The following is an 18481-nucleotide window of genomic DNA, read 5'->3' on the forward strand; positions in this document are numbered from 1 at the left end:
AGACGGAAATTCGGATCTTTCGGAACTCCGAATTGCTTTATGCCGTGCAACCAATCTTCAAGGGTTCTGCAATCCCATGGGCAATTTTTATCGTGATAAATTTCCTTTTTTTAAAAATTTTTACCCTGTAGTAGAATTAGTAGATTAAGACCGCGGCCGTGGGTTGCTGTTGCTTACCTCGGAGTGGAGTCACCCGTATTAACAAGGCCTTGGCATCACGCATGGCGGAGTTCATATTCCGAAACGTGCTACCGGCACTGTACGGTGTGCGGAGTTATCTCTGTACATGTCTGTATCATGTACTCATGCAGTATTTTTTCGATACGTCATTAATTGAAAGATCGAGCTCCACTTCGTGTTTAGATGCCTTCTAGGGCAAAGCATCGTGCTATTTGATGGGTCCCTCGTCTCCGGTAGGGAAAAGTAACAAGTAAATAAAGTTATGGGGCGCCCGACCTTCTCTTTGTAACTTTTGTTTTTCAGAGTTCAATATATCGCAACTTCCTCCAGAATGTCTACCCCTAAAAAGCTTACAGGTAGGCTTGTATGCCTAACTCTACTGCTTTTCCTGAGCACCGCGGTTTACGCAGACGGGCATGAACACCAACATAACCACGAACATGAGCATAACCATGAGGCGCACGCAGCTACGATTGTGAATGATGAGGGGACCTATTACTTCTCATACCCGAAATATAGAGGGTTAATGTATGCACACATCTTGACGATGTGTGCAGGCTGGATAATTTTTATGCCAGTGTGTAAGTACTCACTAACCCAAACCACTCATAAGTATTTCTTTGGCTAAATCCCCCACCAGCATGTGTATTGTTGATATCAAATTCGCGATATCATCTCCCCGCAAAACTTTTATTCCTCGTAACACACGGCGTCAGTATATTTCTCGGGTTCATATATGACAAAGCTACCCCCGATCTTTATCCAAACAACTCCTACCGTAAACTCGAATGGGCAATTATCTGTATACTATTAGTTCAATCAGTTCTCGGGGTTTTGAGAGTAATCGTCAGAACTGTGCTTCCAGAGAATCGACATCTCATGGGAAGTAAGGAAGGTTTCACGCCAATTAGAGAAGATGACCCAGAGTGCAGGCCATCTGGGGATAGCGGCCAGGGAACAGAGGATTATTATCCGTCGAGAGCGTCCGTTTACGGTGATCGAGATAATCAGCTTCAAGAATTTGATGGTGATGAGCCTTACATAGTCCCAACACAGGTAGAAAGGGTTGGTTATTTCGCCAAGACTACAGAACGTATCGAATCATTCCTTTCTCGCCGTATGCCGTTTGTCTTTAATGAGCGTGTTATGCGAGTTTGCGGGTTTTGCTATGATTATATAGAGAGATTCCTTGTGATTCTGGGGTATGTGCAGATATGTTTAGGTATCGTAACGGGAAGCGGCATATTCGTAAGTAATAGGATTTTGTAGATTGGGCTCCCTATGCGTATTATCGGGTTTACTGATTTATCTCAATCTAGATGGGCAACAGAGTCTTCAACGGCCTCGCACACTTCATCAAAGGCAGCATCTTCTTCCTCTACGGTATCATCACCCTAGGAAGGTGGCTCGGGGCATTTAGTGAGCTCGGTTGGGTACTGACTCCTTCCCCAAACCCGAAAGAAAACCCTTTTCTCTAACATCGAATAAAACATAGGCATGGAATGTCAAGCCTTCTCTTCGCGAATTTGGCGGAGGCTGGGCTAGAAAATACGTTCCATCGGCTGAAATGATTGAATCGACGACAATATTTGTGTATGGTTGTTCCAATATATTCCTTGAACGGCTCGCCGGTGCGGGTGGTGCTTGGTCTCATGGCGATCTAGAGCATGTATCGATAGCTTTCATGTTTATCGGGGGTGGTCTGGTAAGTAATCGAGTAGAAGTAAATCCTTCGAGTTTTGTGAATGTGAGTACTGACTGTAGCCATGAAGTCGGGAATACTTTTCGAGTCCAAAAAGATTCGAGACTTGCTCAATTACTCAACAGTCACACAAGTGACAACTCCATCAAACTCTCCTACTATTTCAACTCCTGGACATCAAGTCCCCAAGAACTATGGCATGTCGTATAATCCGATTCCGGCTTTGGTGTTCTTCATTTTGGGGGTGATGATGAGCAAACACCACCAGGCATTGCCTTTATCGACCACTTTACACACACAGGTACGGACCCAAGTTTAATAGATGGATGTAATGGATCTTTAGCTAATCGAATTCAGTGGGGAACACTTTTATCCGGGTTCTCGGTCTTTAGGCTTTTGACATATGCCTTACTTTATCTCTCACCTCCAATATCGTACCTTCCATCCAGGCCGCCCACAGAGATTGTAGGGTCCTTCTGCCTGATGGCCGGAGGTCTGGTTTTCATGGCTAGTGTAAGTGGTTAAGAAATCCTCTCCTCTTTCCCTTTTTTGTTGCTGACGCCCCGGATCGATCAGAATAAGGACACTGCCAGCTACCTCGACAGAGTTTCTGCAGACCCGATGTTCATCCTAACGGTCATAATCGGTATCGCAGCACTTATAATGTGCTGGGTAACTGGTGTTATGGCCATAAAGGGATGGGCCCTACGGCGAGAGCACCGTAAAAGCTGAACTTTCCTCTTTCGAAGAAATGCAGCGCAATCGGAAAGCGCGGGTGTGTAACGTCTTTTTCCTTCTTTCACGAGTCACGACAGGCACATGTTTTCCACGTGGTTGGTCCACATACATAGTAGCCGCTAGCCAGCTTTGTAGCAACCACGATCACCAAAACCCATCTTATTTAAAACGGGTAATTGGGCGGCATCAACGGTCTTGCATTGGCTGAATTCAGCCACCTTTTTTCTCCTTCTTTTCCTCTTTTGTTCATTTTCTACTTCAGACGCTTAGGATCCTAGAATTCGCTTTGGCGAGAAGAGCCTGAAGTTGGCTTTGATTGGCTTTAGAGATTTCTTCATAGCCTAGCCTAGCGTACTCGACTTGCTACTACTGGTACTAGATGGGCTGGTCATATATTTGGCTGGGTTTCTTGAAACTATATGTATGTAGGTACATGTAGTCTCTTCTGCGCATTCAAACTAATTTCGTGATCACTATTAATGTACTGTATGTATGTAATTTTTGGACGTATGATTGAGATATCTGTATCTACCTAGCTAATGTGACACGAACTCTTGCCCTATCGGCTCTTTTCAATCTTCGTACGCAATTCGGTAGATTCATGTACATGTATACGTACTCTACTCTAGAGAATTCAGTCGAGTACTCTACATGTAGGTACCTGTGTAGCAATGGTAGGTCGTTGGTAGCTGATATGGACGCACGTACGATGTGTGCAGAAAGCCACCGTTGCCCTGCCAGGCTGAATCTGCAAGGTTTCTTCCTACACACGATTCTTATGTGGCCAAAGCTTAAACATCTCAGTGGTGGAAGAAGGAATGAAATCAAACCTTGTGTTCCGCATCCGGCGTCTATTGATCGTTTTCGCTACAGCGTATCTAGATCTTGAGTATCATAGCCCCTTCCGGCTCGATATTAGTATACTACATGTATTTACTCTACTCCACTCACCTAAACTCTTCTTGCATGATGTGCATCTCCCTAACTTCAATTTCAGCTTAAGACCTCTTGAAATCAAATATTCGTCCTCCTCAGCCACCAAGCGTCAGCACACCAGGAAAGGCGTTGCAGCCTTAAAATACCTGCAGGATCCATAAGCCCCACATCACCTTAATCCAATACCATAACAGTTTTGGATTCTTCCATTACGATACAGCCTTAAGCTCAAGAAAAATCTGTGGAGCCGAGCAGCTTTTGTCTTATATTCTCCCTCAGCTATTCCCCCTCCATCTAGATACTTGTCTACCCAACAGCAAGGTACCGAAATCAGCAGGGGTCAACTAGAGCATTAGACAGAAAAAGTAAAGAAATTTCCCAAACCGTTTTTTTATCGGTAAACCGTGCGCCTCCTTCGATTATCGCAGGGAATCTTGTGTGTAGCCGATACTCTCACCTATCTACCCGCAGTCAGTCTTCTTTCTCAACCTAGCTATATAAGTAAAGGATCCTCGTGGACAGTCGCTGTAATCACACTCCTTAGGCATCTCATAGTAGAAGCCGGGTCCGGATCCAACACAGAGGGTATTGCACGCTGCGCAATCCCAGTATTATTAAGAAACTGGAACAGTTGAAAGGCTGGTCTATCCCTCATCCCTTTAATTTCTCTGGAGCAGGCAACAATGCAATTTGCTGCCAACTCTTTGCCAACTTTTCGATAGAAGGAAATACAAAAATTCCACGATGCGAAGCCTACATAATTCAAAGAATTCTACAGTGCCGTTGCCTAGGAGGAAAGAAATTGAGAAGAAAAGTAAACAACAACTGCGGCAAGAAGCTGGGGAGGATGAGGCGGAGGAGGAGGATGCGGTCCTTCTCTGGGAAAATGATAAATGGGTAGTACCCAGACAGCTTCAGGATTCAGAAATCCGGAATGGTATAATTCCCTATTAGGAAAAGCAAGAATGCGGAGGAAAGGCGTGGTTGATACTTTTGTACTCAATTGTCTTTGCGACACTTCAACTTACCGCGCTTTTATACAGGGGACATTCAACTATTCGTCAATGAGATGCTAAGAAGGAATGATGCATATATGGGGATAAATAGAAAGCGCAAGGCTTCTGTGAGTAAAATACTGGGCTTCGGGTACTATTCGTTTTCTAATGTCCATGCAGATAAACTCTGAGGGTATTCAACTCATGATCGGTGATACTCCAGAAACCCCCTCGAGGCTAGGAGGGTACATCGTAAATCAAACGAGCGATGATAGTTCAGATTCAAGCGAAGGAGCGAGCTCGCCCCCAGAAAGCATAATCAGTTTTGGCTCAAGTACAACGATCTCATCACCAATATTTGGTAAAGGGCCCATGTCCCGGGACCAAGCAATTATAAATTCCCTACCAGAGTTCGTAACGAGGTTTTCGCCAAAATTAATGGATGAAATATCATTACCAATGTCAGGGTAAGATTTATTGTTTCTCTAATTTACTTAGTATAATTGCTCATTCCGAGTTAGCTGGAACCCAACAACCATGACCTTAGCCCCTCCGCGACCACCAACTTTAGATAACCCTACGAATCAAGAGCTCTTGGCGATTTACATGAAGCTCTCGGCGAAAAGACTAGCAGATACTTCACCCTCTTATATTGACCTATTTCGGAAATATATACCAGCTATGGCTCATGATTCTCCAGCCCTGATGGAAGGGATTTTGGCCTTAGCAGCCTTGCAAACTGGATTAATGAAGAAGGATTTACGAATGATAACCGTTGATGCTGCATCACATTATCAGAAATCTCTCAAGCAACATTTCAGAGCTGTATCGGATCCTGATTTTCGGAATAAAGACACAGATTCGTTATTGGCAACGAGTATCATTCTAAGTCATTACGAAGTAATATTCCCGCAGAATGCAGATATCCTCACATTTTTTCAAGATATTCAAACTTGCTAACACCTTTCGACAAGATATGGAACGGAGAAAACGTAAAAATGGGAGTGCACATGTTGGGAGGTAGGGACATTATAGTTGCTAGAGGTACTTTTTCATTCCAATCATTACGACCAAGTACCCTATTCACCTTTTACTAGGTAAAGCAGCACATATGACTCCAGTTGGCAGAGCTCTCTATGCAGCTTTTAAAAGAGCGGATATCGCAACCTCAAGCGTTTCTGGAAACCCGACTTTTATGACAAGTGATTGGTGGACCGTAGACCCGTTTACGCGTGTACCCATCACCCATGACTCGCCAATACTTCTCGCCGCAGATGCAGCATTATCAAAGCTTTGTGTGATTTGCTGCAGACTCACATATCTCAAGGCCTGGGCACTAAAGCGAAGAAGAGACCTTTGGATGAAATACGGTGGAAATACCTCCAGTGAGCAGAAATCACGCCTGCAAGATATCATTGAGTCTCGAGTATCCAAGTTGGATCAGGAGCTAGATGCTTGGTATGCGGAGGTCCCCTATTGGTTCAAGGCGCTTGATGATGATCCAGCAACCGGTGAAAATGGGGAAGAGGAAGACATAAACGACACGGATATTACCTCAATTACCCCCAGAAGATACCCACATATCTGTGTTGGACTGGTGCTTGGCTGGGCAATCGGTGTTCGTGTTCAACTTTTCCGCATACGGTATCCAGAGATACCTATTGTCCCACCACATATTGGGTCTCTTTGTCATGCTGCCCTTAGGATATTTGCATTTTTACCAAATTCTACTGATGCGTCTATGTAAGCATTTCTTAAGATAAAAAACTCATATATTGTGTAATCTAACATATTATTTCCAGAGTCGTACCGGTGTTTGTTGTGGGAATGGAACTTCGGCAGCAGAGTCACCAAGAATGGCTATCGACAGCACTAAAAGATCGGTTTGAAGAGACTGGATTTCATGCTATGAGCTTTGTACGCGATGGCTTGCGATTTGCTTGGCTCAAATTACAAGGAATAAGTAATGGTAGATTCAATCGAATCAAGGAAGGCGCAGCTTCAAAGTAATTACCCATCAGAAAAATATTTCGGTCACTCAGGCTAACAAAACCGACATCTTCAGGATTGATGGTGTTTCTGAAAATCTCTGGGCTGCAGAGGGAATGTTAGCGTCTCTAGAGAAACTATCGTTATATGATTCAGCTGAGGTTTCGGTAAAGATGAAGGTCTTCGAGGGGGATATCGACGTTAGTGGGTTACCGGAAGACATAATCCCTTATGAAGCAACGCCTGAGCCTCCAGTCTCGTCCCATAAACCTACAAAGGGGAAGCCACCATTTTCGGTCTCCCACCATACCACCTCATCTTCTTCGAAGCGCTTCAAATCAGAATCACCTGAGGTGTCTAGTCAAGTCTCGGTCAATCTTCGAGCCACCTCTATGTAGCTTTACACTACGATTCTACACTTGTGGCTGCTGGCATTATTGAATGCCCCGGCTTTTTAAGCGCTCATTTATACAGTTTAGGTTCTTATAACACGGGTTTTGGTCTTAACTACATGTATTTTAGGGTACCTTCTTCGCTTTTATGGTTAGGCGTTACTTGCTTACATGGGCATCTGTTTTGGATGATGGGATATATATGGAATATATGGGATTCAAGTATCATCTTACAAGGAATAAAAAAGAATATCGACTGCCATGGCATATCCTATTACAGTAGAAGTTTGGGTCATGATATTTTGTATGGTAAGTTTCATGCAAAATATAGTAGACCAGCATCGATTCGAATACAGGAGATAACTCCCAATTGCAAAGTATATTCCTATTGCATATGCATGTCACAAGATTACCAATATATATATAATATACATGTAGTAGTTTTGGCAACACCTGAAGGAATTGCTTGATTTCTTGCTTCTTTCTTCTCCTCCTTCTTTCGGGAAGGAAGGGTCGAGTGATATACTGTGTCGCATACTTTTGTTGTGTTGTATGCAGTCGCCCGCTCACTAACTCACATATGATTAACAACAGAAACATACCGGCTTGTTAACTACATATAGGGATATTTACATCTAGAGGTTGGTTAAATTAGCGTGGGATATTGTATCCTGCATCATGACAGGTGTGTTCAGGAAGGAGAGAAAGAAAAAAATGGGGGGCAAAAAAGAAAGAAAAAAAAGAATTCCCAGCGGGGAAAGAAAGAAAGAAATACATTCTTACGTTAGTGGAGATCGAAAATCATATTTTCTCACAATATCTAAACTAAATTATTAAGCCATCGATTCCTTGGACTCATAATTCTGCATAATTGTCTTAGTCCTCAACGAGGAAATTAAGCATACATGTAATTTCTTTAGATGGGAGCACCCAAAGATACTTGAGAGTACTACATAGATAAGGATCGGAGCGTATAGCATGATACCCGGTACCCTCGACTACCCAACCCACCACACGATCCCGACAAACACAGGGCAAGGCAAGTATTAAATGGCTGTTAACTGTGTTGCGCCTATGCACCCCCAAACCAGAACCGACCCTTACCCGCACTATCCTGCATGAAATTCGGTTTGTCCTAAACTTTGAAGGAATTTTAAGCAGCCCCTTTCCCGCATGTAGTTGAACACATTCGGTAAAAGAGTAGTAGTACCTGATGATAAACATAGTTGATGGTTAGAGGAAAGAGTTCTTGGTAACTGAAAAATTTGTCAGTTGAGTACCATCCGAACAGCACAGCACGCTGTTTATTCAGCTCCCTACTTTGTATGCCGCTTTTAAATTAGTTATTTAATGTTTGGTAATCTATAAAAACGCATATGGGCATGTAAATATGTGGAAACCACAGAAAACAAAACCAACCGTTGCAATTGAACGCACGAATAGCCACCGGTCTCTAGCTACATCACGACACAACCAAACTTTCTAGCTGGAATAAAACCAAAAGTAGAAATGATTAATCAGAAAAGTAAGGTAACATAATGCAAACCCTGGTAGTTAACTCGCTCACTCAACCTTCGACAAATAAAATGAAATATCCACTAAAGAAATTCATTACAAAGGTACCAGAGTTGCACAACCAATACGATCCTTATTGATGTTATGAACCACGATAGAACGACCACCAATGAAAGCGGCATTTCCTGGAATCACAGAGATCCAAGGGTCACGTAAAGTCGCAGTAAGAGATGCTAAAATTATAGCGCAATTAGTTTCATTTTAATAAATAAGATTATAGGATTAGAAGATGTAGGATAAACTCACGTGAATCAGTTGTGCTCTGCGGGAATGGGTAGAGTTTCCCAGATAGATCACCAATCTCACACGTCCAAGACTTTGACCTATCGCAACCCGTGCGCGGCGAGTTGGGCTAGATTGTTAGCTATTGTGATACTGGGGTGTACACGATGATATATAGTAATATAATATAATGCTTACCTTGAATGGATCAAAATGCCCACCAGTTCCAGCACAGTTTCCGTCCGCCGGGACGGGATTTTCGTGAATATGGTATGAGAAAGGGCCAAGCAAGTTGTTCGGTACAAAAAGTTTGTAGTCGATAGATACGCCGGCACCTCCTCCAGTAGATGTGAACTTTACACTGCCCTCGACGACGCCAGAGAATCCCGCAACATATCTAAAATAACAGATTCCGTAAGTTTAACTGCACGTATTATATATCAAAAGGATATGATATTCGAAGGGATATTCATACGCTTTAGGTTCATCCCTGGTGAAGAATGGTGGGGCAGCAAAAACTGCGGTGAACAGAAAAAAGGAGATGATGCATCCAGGCAACATTTCGAGTTTGAGTTTTGAGTTTGTTGAGATTAACTTTCAGTGGTGTAGTTCTTGGGTGATCGGTTTTTATTAGCAGGGAGATCGAGGGCCTTCTTGGCTCTTATTCTGTGTTGAAGCGCAAGGTCTAAATATGGCTACCGATGACAACAAGAACGAGGGGGTGAATATAGCACTATTTAAGTCTAGTGAAGCTTGTGATTATATAGAATGGAGTACTGATGTTAACGATATTTGTGTATATAGTTATATGGTAACTTGGAAAGTACCCAGTGGAAGATTAGACCTATTCAATTGTTTTCAAGATCCATGTATAATTTGTATAACTATCAATGCCCTACGCGAAACACAAAATTTACGAACAATGTGAAACAAACGACAATTACTGTGATACGTACCCATTGGTAAGAGTTTCTTAGAGGACAACTTCCAAATGTGAAATCTGCGGATCTGATCCATCATTGACAAGGCACCGCGCCCACCAGTTGACTACTTGTACTTAGTACATTTTGGGCGGGCGGGCCGGTCCACTTAATGTAACCCTTAAAAATCGATCACGATTATCTTGAACGATAGAAGAGTTAAACTCGTTAGCGTTACACCCTATTTAATCAGTGCACCTACATATACGTACTTTATGGGTACACTAGGGGAAATAATATATGTACGTGTAGTCATTAAGGAGCCGGTTTTAAGTTCCAGGACGCACGGATAGCTATAGCTCGCAAAGGTTAATATATATATTAAGGATTGTCCGCATCCTGAAATAGAAGACATGTAGCTAAGGACATGTACTTTTAAACATACCCTAGTACTAAAACCCTTGAACAAAGGCGTACACAATCTTTAAACTCTGACATTCGCCCTAATAAAGCCGCTCCCTGACGCCCTGACACGACACGCCACCAGGCAAAAGTCTAATTGTCTTTCTACACATGACTCGTCGTAGATCCTTTGTTCGTTTCTACTTACAGTTTAGCAGATATCTGTGATACGTTTCCTGCGGAAGCATTTTCCGGCGTAACCTCTGGCGGTCATTCCTTGGTACATATAAATCTCGATGTCCCTTTTACTAGGAGAGCGAAGGGGATCCCGGAGGGAGGACGGGGGTGCCGGAGGCATCCAGTATCGAGTAGTTACCCCGTAGTTATTGAGGAAAAAGTTAATATATATGATCTATAATCCATAATTATATTCCAAGCAGTCCCAAAAGAAGAGTAGAAATATTCGGGGCCTAGCCAGCCTGCTGGCAACCAGTAGACGCAATCCTGGGGGTATGGTTAAACTGGGAGGCATGGAGAATTCTTGAGAATATGCTCTATTTTTTTCAAGAATATGGAAAACCGTTTTCAATTGTCAGGAGCCACCAAGAGTGCCGTTTACTGGAAGCCCTTTTCGATTTTGTGAGGAGTTGGTTATGGCGCCAGGCCCGGGCCATAGACGCCAAGGATGGCCGAGTGGTTAGTATGGCGTCGTAGGTGCCAAGGCAGGATGGCCGAGTTGTTCGTACCCCCAGGATTGCGTCTAGATCAATAATGTTGCCTTTATCCTCTTATAGAAGGCACGTGCACCCTAATATAAGGAAATGTGTAGATCTTATCTTATCTTATCTCCATATTATCTTAGATCTTACAACCACAAACCGTCACAGAAGCCCTAAATCCTAGCCCACACACACTCAACATTTTCGCCCAGTCCGAAAATATTGTATGGTGAACTAAACGACGCAGCAACAACAACACCCAACGACGACCTACGATAATTCCCGACAACACAAAATACTACCCGTCAATTAATACCGCAATGTCGAATAAGTCTGTGCCCTTCGGTTCCGGAACAAGGGAGGTCCCCGCCCAAAAGGCGAGCAAGTGGTACCCGGCCGAGGACGAGTCACTGCCAAAGAAGGTATGGTTTTAGATGATAGGTTCGAGGGATAGACTACGGAAGAGCGCGAAGAAGAAGAAGCTATGAAGGGCAATATTCAGCGGGGGAAGCTCTGTTGATTATTGCTTCCTGGAGCTCTTTTTGGTCTTGAAGCTGGTTCAATTCAGGAATCATATACTGACCTTCCTCAGGTCCGCAAAACCCCCAGACCAACCACCCTCCGTCCCTCCCTCCAGCCCGGCGCGATCCTCATCGTTCTCGCTGGTCGATTCCGTGGAAAGCGTGTTGTCTACCTCAAGAACCTCGGGGGCGGTGTTCTTCTTGTTACTGGGCCCTTCAGGATCAACGGTGTTCCCCTCCGCCGTGTCAACGCCAGATTCGTCATTGCTACCTCAACTAAGGTCGATCTTGCCGGTGTTGACACAGACAAGTTTGACGAGAAGTACTTTGCCCGCGAGAAGGAGTCAAAGAAGTCCAACGAGGAGAAGTTCTACGAGGGTGGAAAGAAGGTCAAGGTTCGTACTTTCAATTTGGTGCCAGGGAAAATTATGCTGGAATGATGATATTGATATGGGGGTTTTCTACGAATAGGGAAAGAGCACTCCTGAGGCCCGCAAGGAGGACCAGAAGGCCGTCGACGCTGCCTTGATCAAGACCATCAAGCAGACTCCTCAGCTCTCCTCATACCTCGCCTCCAACTTTGCCCTCTCCAAGGGTGACAGGCCCCATTTGATGCAGTGGTAGACGGTGGCTTTGCGGGAAAAATGAATCAGGTTTTCTTTAGTTCGGGAGGCATGTGCATTTTTGTATGTGTGGAATGAAACAATCAAAAAATCAGGCCTCCGATGCATCAAAAAAAATAAAAAGGGCAAATGGGGTTCTTTCTTTTCTTTTTTCACTCTTGGGAAATCTGGTGGGCTACCCGAGAGGGATCTGTATCAAAAATGCCAGACATACCAAAACTGCTGTTTGTTGCGATTTCATGGAGTTAAGGAGGGTGTGTTCTTTGTTTTTGCACAATTGAAACCTTGAAGCTTAACTATCACCCTTCCTCATATCGGTTAAGAAGACATTCTCGATAACAGCTTGAAAGCATTGATAAGTTTCCTTTTTCTAGCTATCTGACTTTCTGCATCAACCAAAGGTTTAGCCACTGAGGTGAACTTCCGAATCTTCAATGGAATAGCATTGTTACAATACCTACTAGAGCTTCCGTACATCCCGAATTCAGCTAGGAGACTGCCCATGTCTTTCTTTTTTGAGTTGCGGAGGATTTTTGGCTTTTTTGTGATAGGGTGGGATCTTTCTATTGCCGTTGCTGAGGGTAATTCGGTACCTGGGACTTGCTTGCGTTTGGCGTTTGGTTGATGGCCCTGCCTTCGAAACACCGCCTCAATTCTGGTAACAACCCTCGTAGGCGTAGGTCGTGAGGCTTCAACTTTAACCTGCAATATTAACTTTTTTACCTTATTCCCATCCTCTTCCCCCCTTATAATTTTCCACGCCATATCATGATCATCAATTATGTTATTAAGCAACGGATCGAGCTTCCAGCATGCAACCCGAGCTATCTCCATATCATATGTGCCACAGCCAGTCAAGTCTAAGACCTCCAAGCTCTTTATCCAGCTCAGATACTCTAAAGACCTAGATGTAATCTGTTTATGATTTCTCGCTATTAAAATTTTCAACCTCGTGAATTTGCCTTGATTAACTGCAGCCATTGACCATGTCCTAACTATGCCATCATCTATATCGAGGTCCTGGTGGTGTCGCGATATATTTAGAGCCCCAAGATTCGGCAGTTGAGGAAGCTCAAGAAAATCATAACGAGTGTAGCCGGATGAACGCTGTATGTCCAGATCCACGAGCCATGAGAAAGAAGGGGACGAAACTGGAGCGATAAGAGAGTTTATGGAAACCTGACGTTTCAAAATTATCCCTTTACTACGATCTTCTTTTTCTTTCTCGTCGGAGGAAGTATTGAAATCAGGCTCTTGCTGTTGTTTCGAATTAGCTCAACCCTTACAGGAACAATGGGGTTATTTACGCCGTAGACTGTAGCAAACAATGACCACGTTTGAACATTCTCCTGCCCTCTACACACGTACACAATTAACATCACGCATGGGCGACGATATTGTACAACTGGAATCAGGAAACTTTACGAGGATAATACATCATCCCAGATACACTTCATGATAGACCATGGAACACCCTCCAATGCTTCGATACTCAGATCTTTCAGATTCCGATTCAAAAATCGCCTGACTATGTCAAAAAGTGAAGGAGGACCATCAGCCCTGTGCCTGAGAGAATCTCCATTGTGTTCAATAGAGTTCAGAATTCTGTTGTTTTTCACAAGGGTCCAGTCCTGCCGCTGTTCGATCCTAAAGATGGTTTCCGCGAAAGGGTTTCCATTCTCGTCGAGCCTAGAATTTTCGAGGAAAGTATTATATCTGGCGAGAACTTGGTCATGATGTTGCTGGTTATTTATCCTTCTAGGCGGCATTATTGCGTTGTGATAAGATGAGAGATAGACGGATACGCGTCGGTTTTTTTCTCTCGCGTAGATTATCTATGGTCACGTGACTCGCAACCGTGTCTTTGATAATCTTCATGATATATCACTCGGCCATAACTACACGTTTCAGCACTAGACGATAAACGTGCCAATGTTGAACGGAGGGCGGAAGTGGGAATTCTCTTTATTCGGGTTTCTCAACCTGAATATCTAGCTAATCACGGTAGAAATCTTAATTATGAATACTGTTATCTAGGCCTCTTATTGATCAGTACAACCCACCCTCGCAGAGATCTAGAGCGCCAACAAGAGGTATGCGTTGATTAACTCAGAAATATGACCTCTAAATAAAATTATACCTGGAGTCAGGTAAAGCGGTAAATACTACGAAAAGTTTCAATCATGGTATCGACTGACTTTAGAATCACGAACACTTTAAAGGGTGGGTGCACTAGTAGCTATAGTTACAGAGCCTTTGATAGGAGATGTTGGCTTCTAATTATATGTCTAAATATATACCGAAGTATAGAATTGGTTGGCTCTATCTACTGGAGAAGTCTTTCGGTATATCTTTACTTACCTAATTCACGCCTCAAGGAATTTAGATCATGATATATCACTCGTGTAATTGCTTTTTGTGCTTAATCGGATCATTAATTATTATTTTCGTTGATTTGTTGTATAAGTTATGATCGATCAAAGAATCTTTATATCACGGAGGTTACGTTCTATGGAGGACTAGGGGACGTCATCGAAAGGTCTTCTATACCATGGATGTTAGCAAGGCCGCCATACTATGGGTACGGCCTACGCATACATACATATCCTATAACTTGTTACAGGCTGTCTTCTTCTACTACATACATGTATTTATGCATATGGCTGATGGCGGCAATTAATTACAAATATTCTTTCATAAGACCTAACAGCCCACATGCCTTGAGTAAAGTACTATGTAGCGAACCTGATATGAAATGAAAAGCCTCTGGCTAGCTGGTTATTAATGTCTTTATCTGCCTTGATAACTACATGTATAATGCGCCAGGTGTAGTCTAAGGAGATGTATAAGAACATCATTATTCTGCACGGATGCCATCTCTTCTTTCTGCGACCTCGTGGTCTTTGTGCCCTTCAACACAACACCTTCAACACCGCACCTTGAAGGTACTATCCGGGTTATCTCTCACTAGGTTATAAGGTTTAAACCATTTTGCTTCCCGCAGGTATCTAAACCCAGACCGCCCCCCAACAAAGCCGGAGCACGGAAGCGCATGTCCCATTTTAGTTGATTCCCAAGTATTTGAGTTAACAACACACAGGGGCGTGCAGTAGTCTCGATAAACTCAGACGCTCGGATTATCTATTAATTAGTCAATTCTGAAGTAATCCGCGCCCCCCTAGCCCTTAAATCCCACCCAGCCATCACTTCCACCGATCCCCAACCCTAAGCTGCACCTTCGACAGTTCGGCGCAAGACTACATGTAGCTATAGGCATACGGCTATTTCCGTTGTTTTAGAGCCAAACAGGCTATTTCTTCACTACATGTACATGTAGTTAGCGACCCTCTCTAGACGTGTTTACATGGCTTCGCCCTATCGATGTGGAACATCCCAATTGCTCATGGTCAGCAAAGGCTTTAGGCCGACGGATCTTGGGTGTGATAAAGCACGCGACATCGGTGATATACATACTTCTTATAATCTTGACAATTTTTCTGGCCCCCAGAGTTGCTTGAACCGCATCTACAATGCAAATGGCACTAGGTGGGGCGCATTTAGTAACAGTTTACCGGCTCGCAATATTCTCGTAAGATCTAGACGAAGAATTTTAGGAACATCGTGTTGATTTTGACCCCACCGCGCACCGACCCTGTGAATTTTGGAGCTATCATTCTTGCCTAAAATGATAATCTATATATACTTGTATTAAGGGGTGGAAGTTTATGGTGTTTATAAGTAGTGTTGGGCTCGAACACCTCAAGCTCTCCTTCTTACGAGCGCAAGCCAGCTCGAACTAGTATTAGAAGGACTCGGGCTTAGGCTCGAGCTTTTGGACTATCAGTAATGGCAAAATTGGAAAATATAACGAAGATAAACCCCTTGAGCTCGCCCCCAAAAGTGAAACTTATATCGAAATGACCATTTTTAGCTCTTTAATTGGAGCTCGAGCCTAAGCTCGAGCCATACTCACGAGCTCGAACATCCTGAGCCTTCGTTTGCACAACCCGAACCAGCTCGAGCTCTAAGTCAGGCTCGTCTCGAAGAGGCTCGTGCCTAACACTATTGATAAGTACGTATTATAGAGCGAAGCCTCTCTTTACCTTCCCATTTCCGTACGTACTTGCATGTATACAATTAAAAGAAAATATGCACCCTGGCCTTAAGCACGTGCGAGTGACCTATGATGATCAGGACCCATCAATGCTACATCACATTTCCATGCTGAGTGCGCAGTATATCCCATGCTGTCATGTCAACAGATTTTCCAATCACTCTGCTAGATTTGTGGCTTGTTGACGGGCCCACGAAAAAAGGGTAGCTTGATGTGTTATTCTACATATAAGATTCAAATAATATTTACAATCTACTAATATTAATAATCAATTGCAATCGTTCTTGATCATGATATTGCCTCGTGCATGTAGGCCTACATACATGTGGGTATCACCATCCAAATTGTTTAATCACATGGACCGCAACCGCCAACTCCCGGTTGTGGAACCAGTTGTGTATTTTTGCAATGTGAAGGTGAAGCCGGTATAATAAAGATGATGGTAACAAAGGATATATGCAGCCGGCCTAGCTGTAGACCATACATGTATACATGTATCTACACACGTCCATGTATGCATTGGTGTGATCTGATTTTGAGTGAGACCAATGGTGCCGGGATAGAATTATGCAAACCGGCCTATCAAATAGCGGAAAGTATTTTTCCATCTCTTTCCATGAAGATTGGAAATTGAGATTCTTCAGCTGCAGTGCTGGGGTGGACCGGGCTTCTCCAGTGACGTTGCAACCAGCGACTTTTGCCGCTTTTAAAACCGTGCGTGACATTCGGGACATTTATCAAGCTACCTAACCTTATATCCAACAGTATCACCCCCTCAACAGTATCATCCCCCTCAACTATTAAACCCCTTTCAAAATCTTTCCCCTCACTCCATTCCCATTTCCGTAAAACTGTCAGTTTCATCAACCTTTCTGCAAATAACTAGAAGTATGCGCATCAAAGTTCGCTCACCGACAGGAACGCAGGTCCTCAACCTCTCACCGGAAGCAACAGTCTCGTCTCTCTTATCAGAAATCAGATCGAAATGTTCCATCTCAGGAGATATGGAGATAAAATATGGATATCCGCCTAAGACTCTTCAACTGAGCGAATACTCCTCATCGTCCCTATTGAAAGAGCTACCAGTAAAGCTAGAAGGGGAGCAATTAATCATTTCGGAAAGCGGTGGGGCAGCTCTTCGTGGAAGTGGTTCAGGCGTAGTGAAGAAGAGTGAGGCTACCACAATTGAAACAGAAAAGGCTGGGGTCTACGTGCCACCATCATCAACAGTACCAAAATCAAATGCTTCATTCTCCTTTGCAGGTCAAGGCTCTGCAGCTCTGAATTCTTCCACCAACTCAAATCCACTGAGTCTGTCGCGCTCTTTGAAACCCAAAATCAACAAGGATGATCCTCCGGATGTACCACTCAAAAATGGGCGTGGAACTGTTATGCTAAGAGTAATGGAAGATGATAACTCCTGCCTCTTTAGAGCGATAAGTGTAGCACTCCCCTCAAAAGCACTGTAGAAAAGGAAAACCATCTATAACGGACAAAGACTGACAGGGATAGTAGTATGTTATGACGAACTCCATGTACTCGGTTGAAGAGCTGCGACAACTTGTAGCAAGCACAATCCAGGGAGATCATGAGACCTACTCCGAGGCAGTCCTTGAGCAGAAGAGGGACGGCTACTGTGAGTGGATTACTATGGATAGTTCTTGGGGAGGTGGAATAGAGTTAGGGATTTTTGCAAACTTTTTTGACATGGAGGTATGTGGAAACCTCATTGAGTACAGTGATTACATTTATCCTTAATGCAAGATGCTGACCAGGGCAGATATGCACAATTGATGTTTCTACAAATGACATGATCCGGTTCAATGAAGGAAAATCGAAAAGAGCATTTGTGGTTTATTCCGGAATTCATTACGACGCTCTGGCGCTTTCACCAGCCGGGTCATCGAAGCACGACTCGAGCAACGATATAAGAATATTTGACTCGAATGATGATGAGATGATTGAAGGTGCACTGGAATTGTGCAGGGAGCTTAGGAAGAGAAAATACTTTACTGATACCAAAAATTTCGCAATTAAATGCAATATCTGTGGTATTGGTTTGAAGGGAGAGAAGGCAGCTGTGGAGCACGCAACTAAAACTGGACATTCGGATTTTGGGGAATTTTAGTCACTAGTCAGCATAATTACTTCGGATGGCTGTACATAATCACGTTTCAACACGGGCTAGGATTGGTTGCATGGAGAATGGGTTGGAGTTGAGGGTTTAAGTGTTTGATTTTACAACAGATGTACTTACTGCGGAGGTGAGATATTTGCTTACGTAGCATTCTTGATAATATCATGAGAACCGCTTATCCGAGCGTTCTCCACAAGCACGGTCTGAGAGCTTCCAAAGCATATTACCTAGACTCTACAGAAACAAGACACTTGATACCCTTACATCCGTGGGGCTACTATAATGTGCTAATTCTCGCGTTGCACAGAGTAGCATA

The 18481-nt window shown here is 43.5% G+C and overlaps 6 protein-coding genes across 6 annotated transcripts; 4 read left to right on the top strand and 2 right to left on the bottom strand.

The window, feature by feature from the left end:
- Positions 1–751: 751 nt before the first annotated feature.
- On the top strand, positions 752–2614 carry LAJ45_04203 (uncharacterized protein; the record flags this gene model as incomplete). The annotated part of the gene is made up of 8 exons (XM_046113783.1): positions 752–761; positions 821–1428; positions 1500–1613; positions 1676–1778; positions 1845–1885; positions 1953–2183; positions 2240–2395; positions 2459–2614. The coding sequence occupies 8 exons, from the start codon at positions 752–754 to the stop codon at positions 2612–2614; spliced, it is 1419 nt and encodes a 472-aa protein (XP_045972885.1).
- Positions 2615–4300: 1686 nt separating this feature from the next.
- Positions 4301–6938, top strand: LAJ45_04204 (uncharacterized protein; the record flags this gene model as incomplete). The annotated part of the gene is made up of 8 exons (XM_046113784.1): positions 4301–4493; positions 4600–4679; positions 4732–5018; positions 5073–5451; positions 5526–5595; positions 5649–6294; positions 6354–6557; positions 6617–6938. 8 exons carry the CDS (start codon positions 4301–4303, stop codon positions 6936–6938), a joined length of 2181 nt encoding a protein of 726 aa, XP_045972886.1.
- A 1605-nt stretch (positions 6939–8543) lies between these two features.
- LAJ45_04205 (uncharacterized protein) lies at positions 8544–9290 on the bottom strand (the record flags this gene model as incomplete). Its single annotated transcript, XM_046113785.1, has 4 exons — positions 8544–8680; positions 8754–8859; positions 8928–9126; positions 9205–9290. The coding sequence occupies 4 exons, from the start codon at positions 9288–9290 to the stop codon at positions 8544–8546; spliced, it is 528 nt and encodes a 175-aa protein (XP_045972887.1).
- A 1800-nt stretch (positions 9291–11090) lies between these two features.
- On the top strand, positions 11091–11915 carry LAJ45_04206 (uncharacterized protein; the record flags this gene model as incomplete). Its single annotated transcript, XM_046113786.1, has 3 exons — positions 11091–11192; positions 11363–11686; positions 11763–11915. 3 exons carry the CDS (start codon positions 11091–11093, stop codon positions 11913–11915), a joined length of 579 nt encoding a protein of 192 aa, XP_045972888.1.
- A 369-nt stretch (positions 11916–12284) lies between these two features.
- On the bottom strand, positions 12285–13683 carry LAJ45_04207 (uncharacterized protein; the record flags this gene model as incomplete). The annotated part of the gene is made up of 4 exons (XM_046113787.1): positions 12285–12300; positions 12372–13171; positions 13222–13270; positions 13340–13683. 4 exons carry the CDS (start codon positions 13681–13683, stop codon positions 12285–12287), a joined length of 1209 nt encoding a protein of 402 aa, XP_045972889.1.
- A 2912-nt stretch (positions 13684–16595) lies between these two features.
- LAJ45_04208 (uncharacterized protein) lies at positions 16596–18156 on the top strand (the record flags this gene model as incomplete). The annotated part of the gene is made up of 5 exons (XM_046113788.1): positions 16596–16624; positions 16794–16881; positions 16955–17470; positions 17544–17741; positions 17809–18156. 5 exons carry the CDS (start codon positions 16596–16598, stop codon positions 18154–18156), a joined length of 1179 nt encoding a protein of 392 aa, XP_045972890.1.
- Positions 18157–18481: the final 325 nt, after the last annotated feature.

This window comes from Morchella importuna (genome assembly GCF_003444635.1).
Source record: "Morchella importuna strain M04M26 chromosome Unknown Morimp01GS010, whole genome shotgun sequence".
Lineage (NCBI taxonomy): Eukaryota > Fungi > Ascomycota > Pezizomycetes > Pezizales > Morchellaceae > Morchella > Morchella importuna.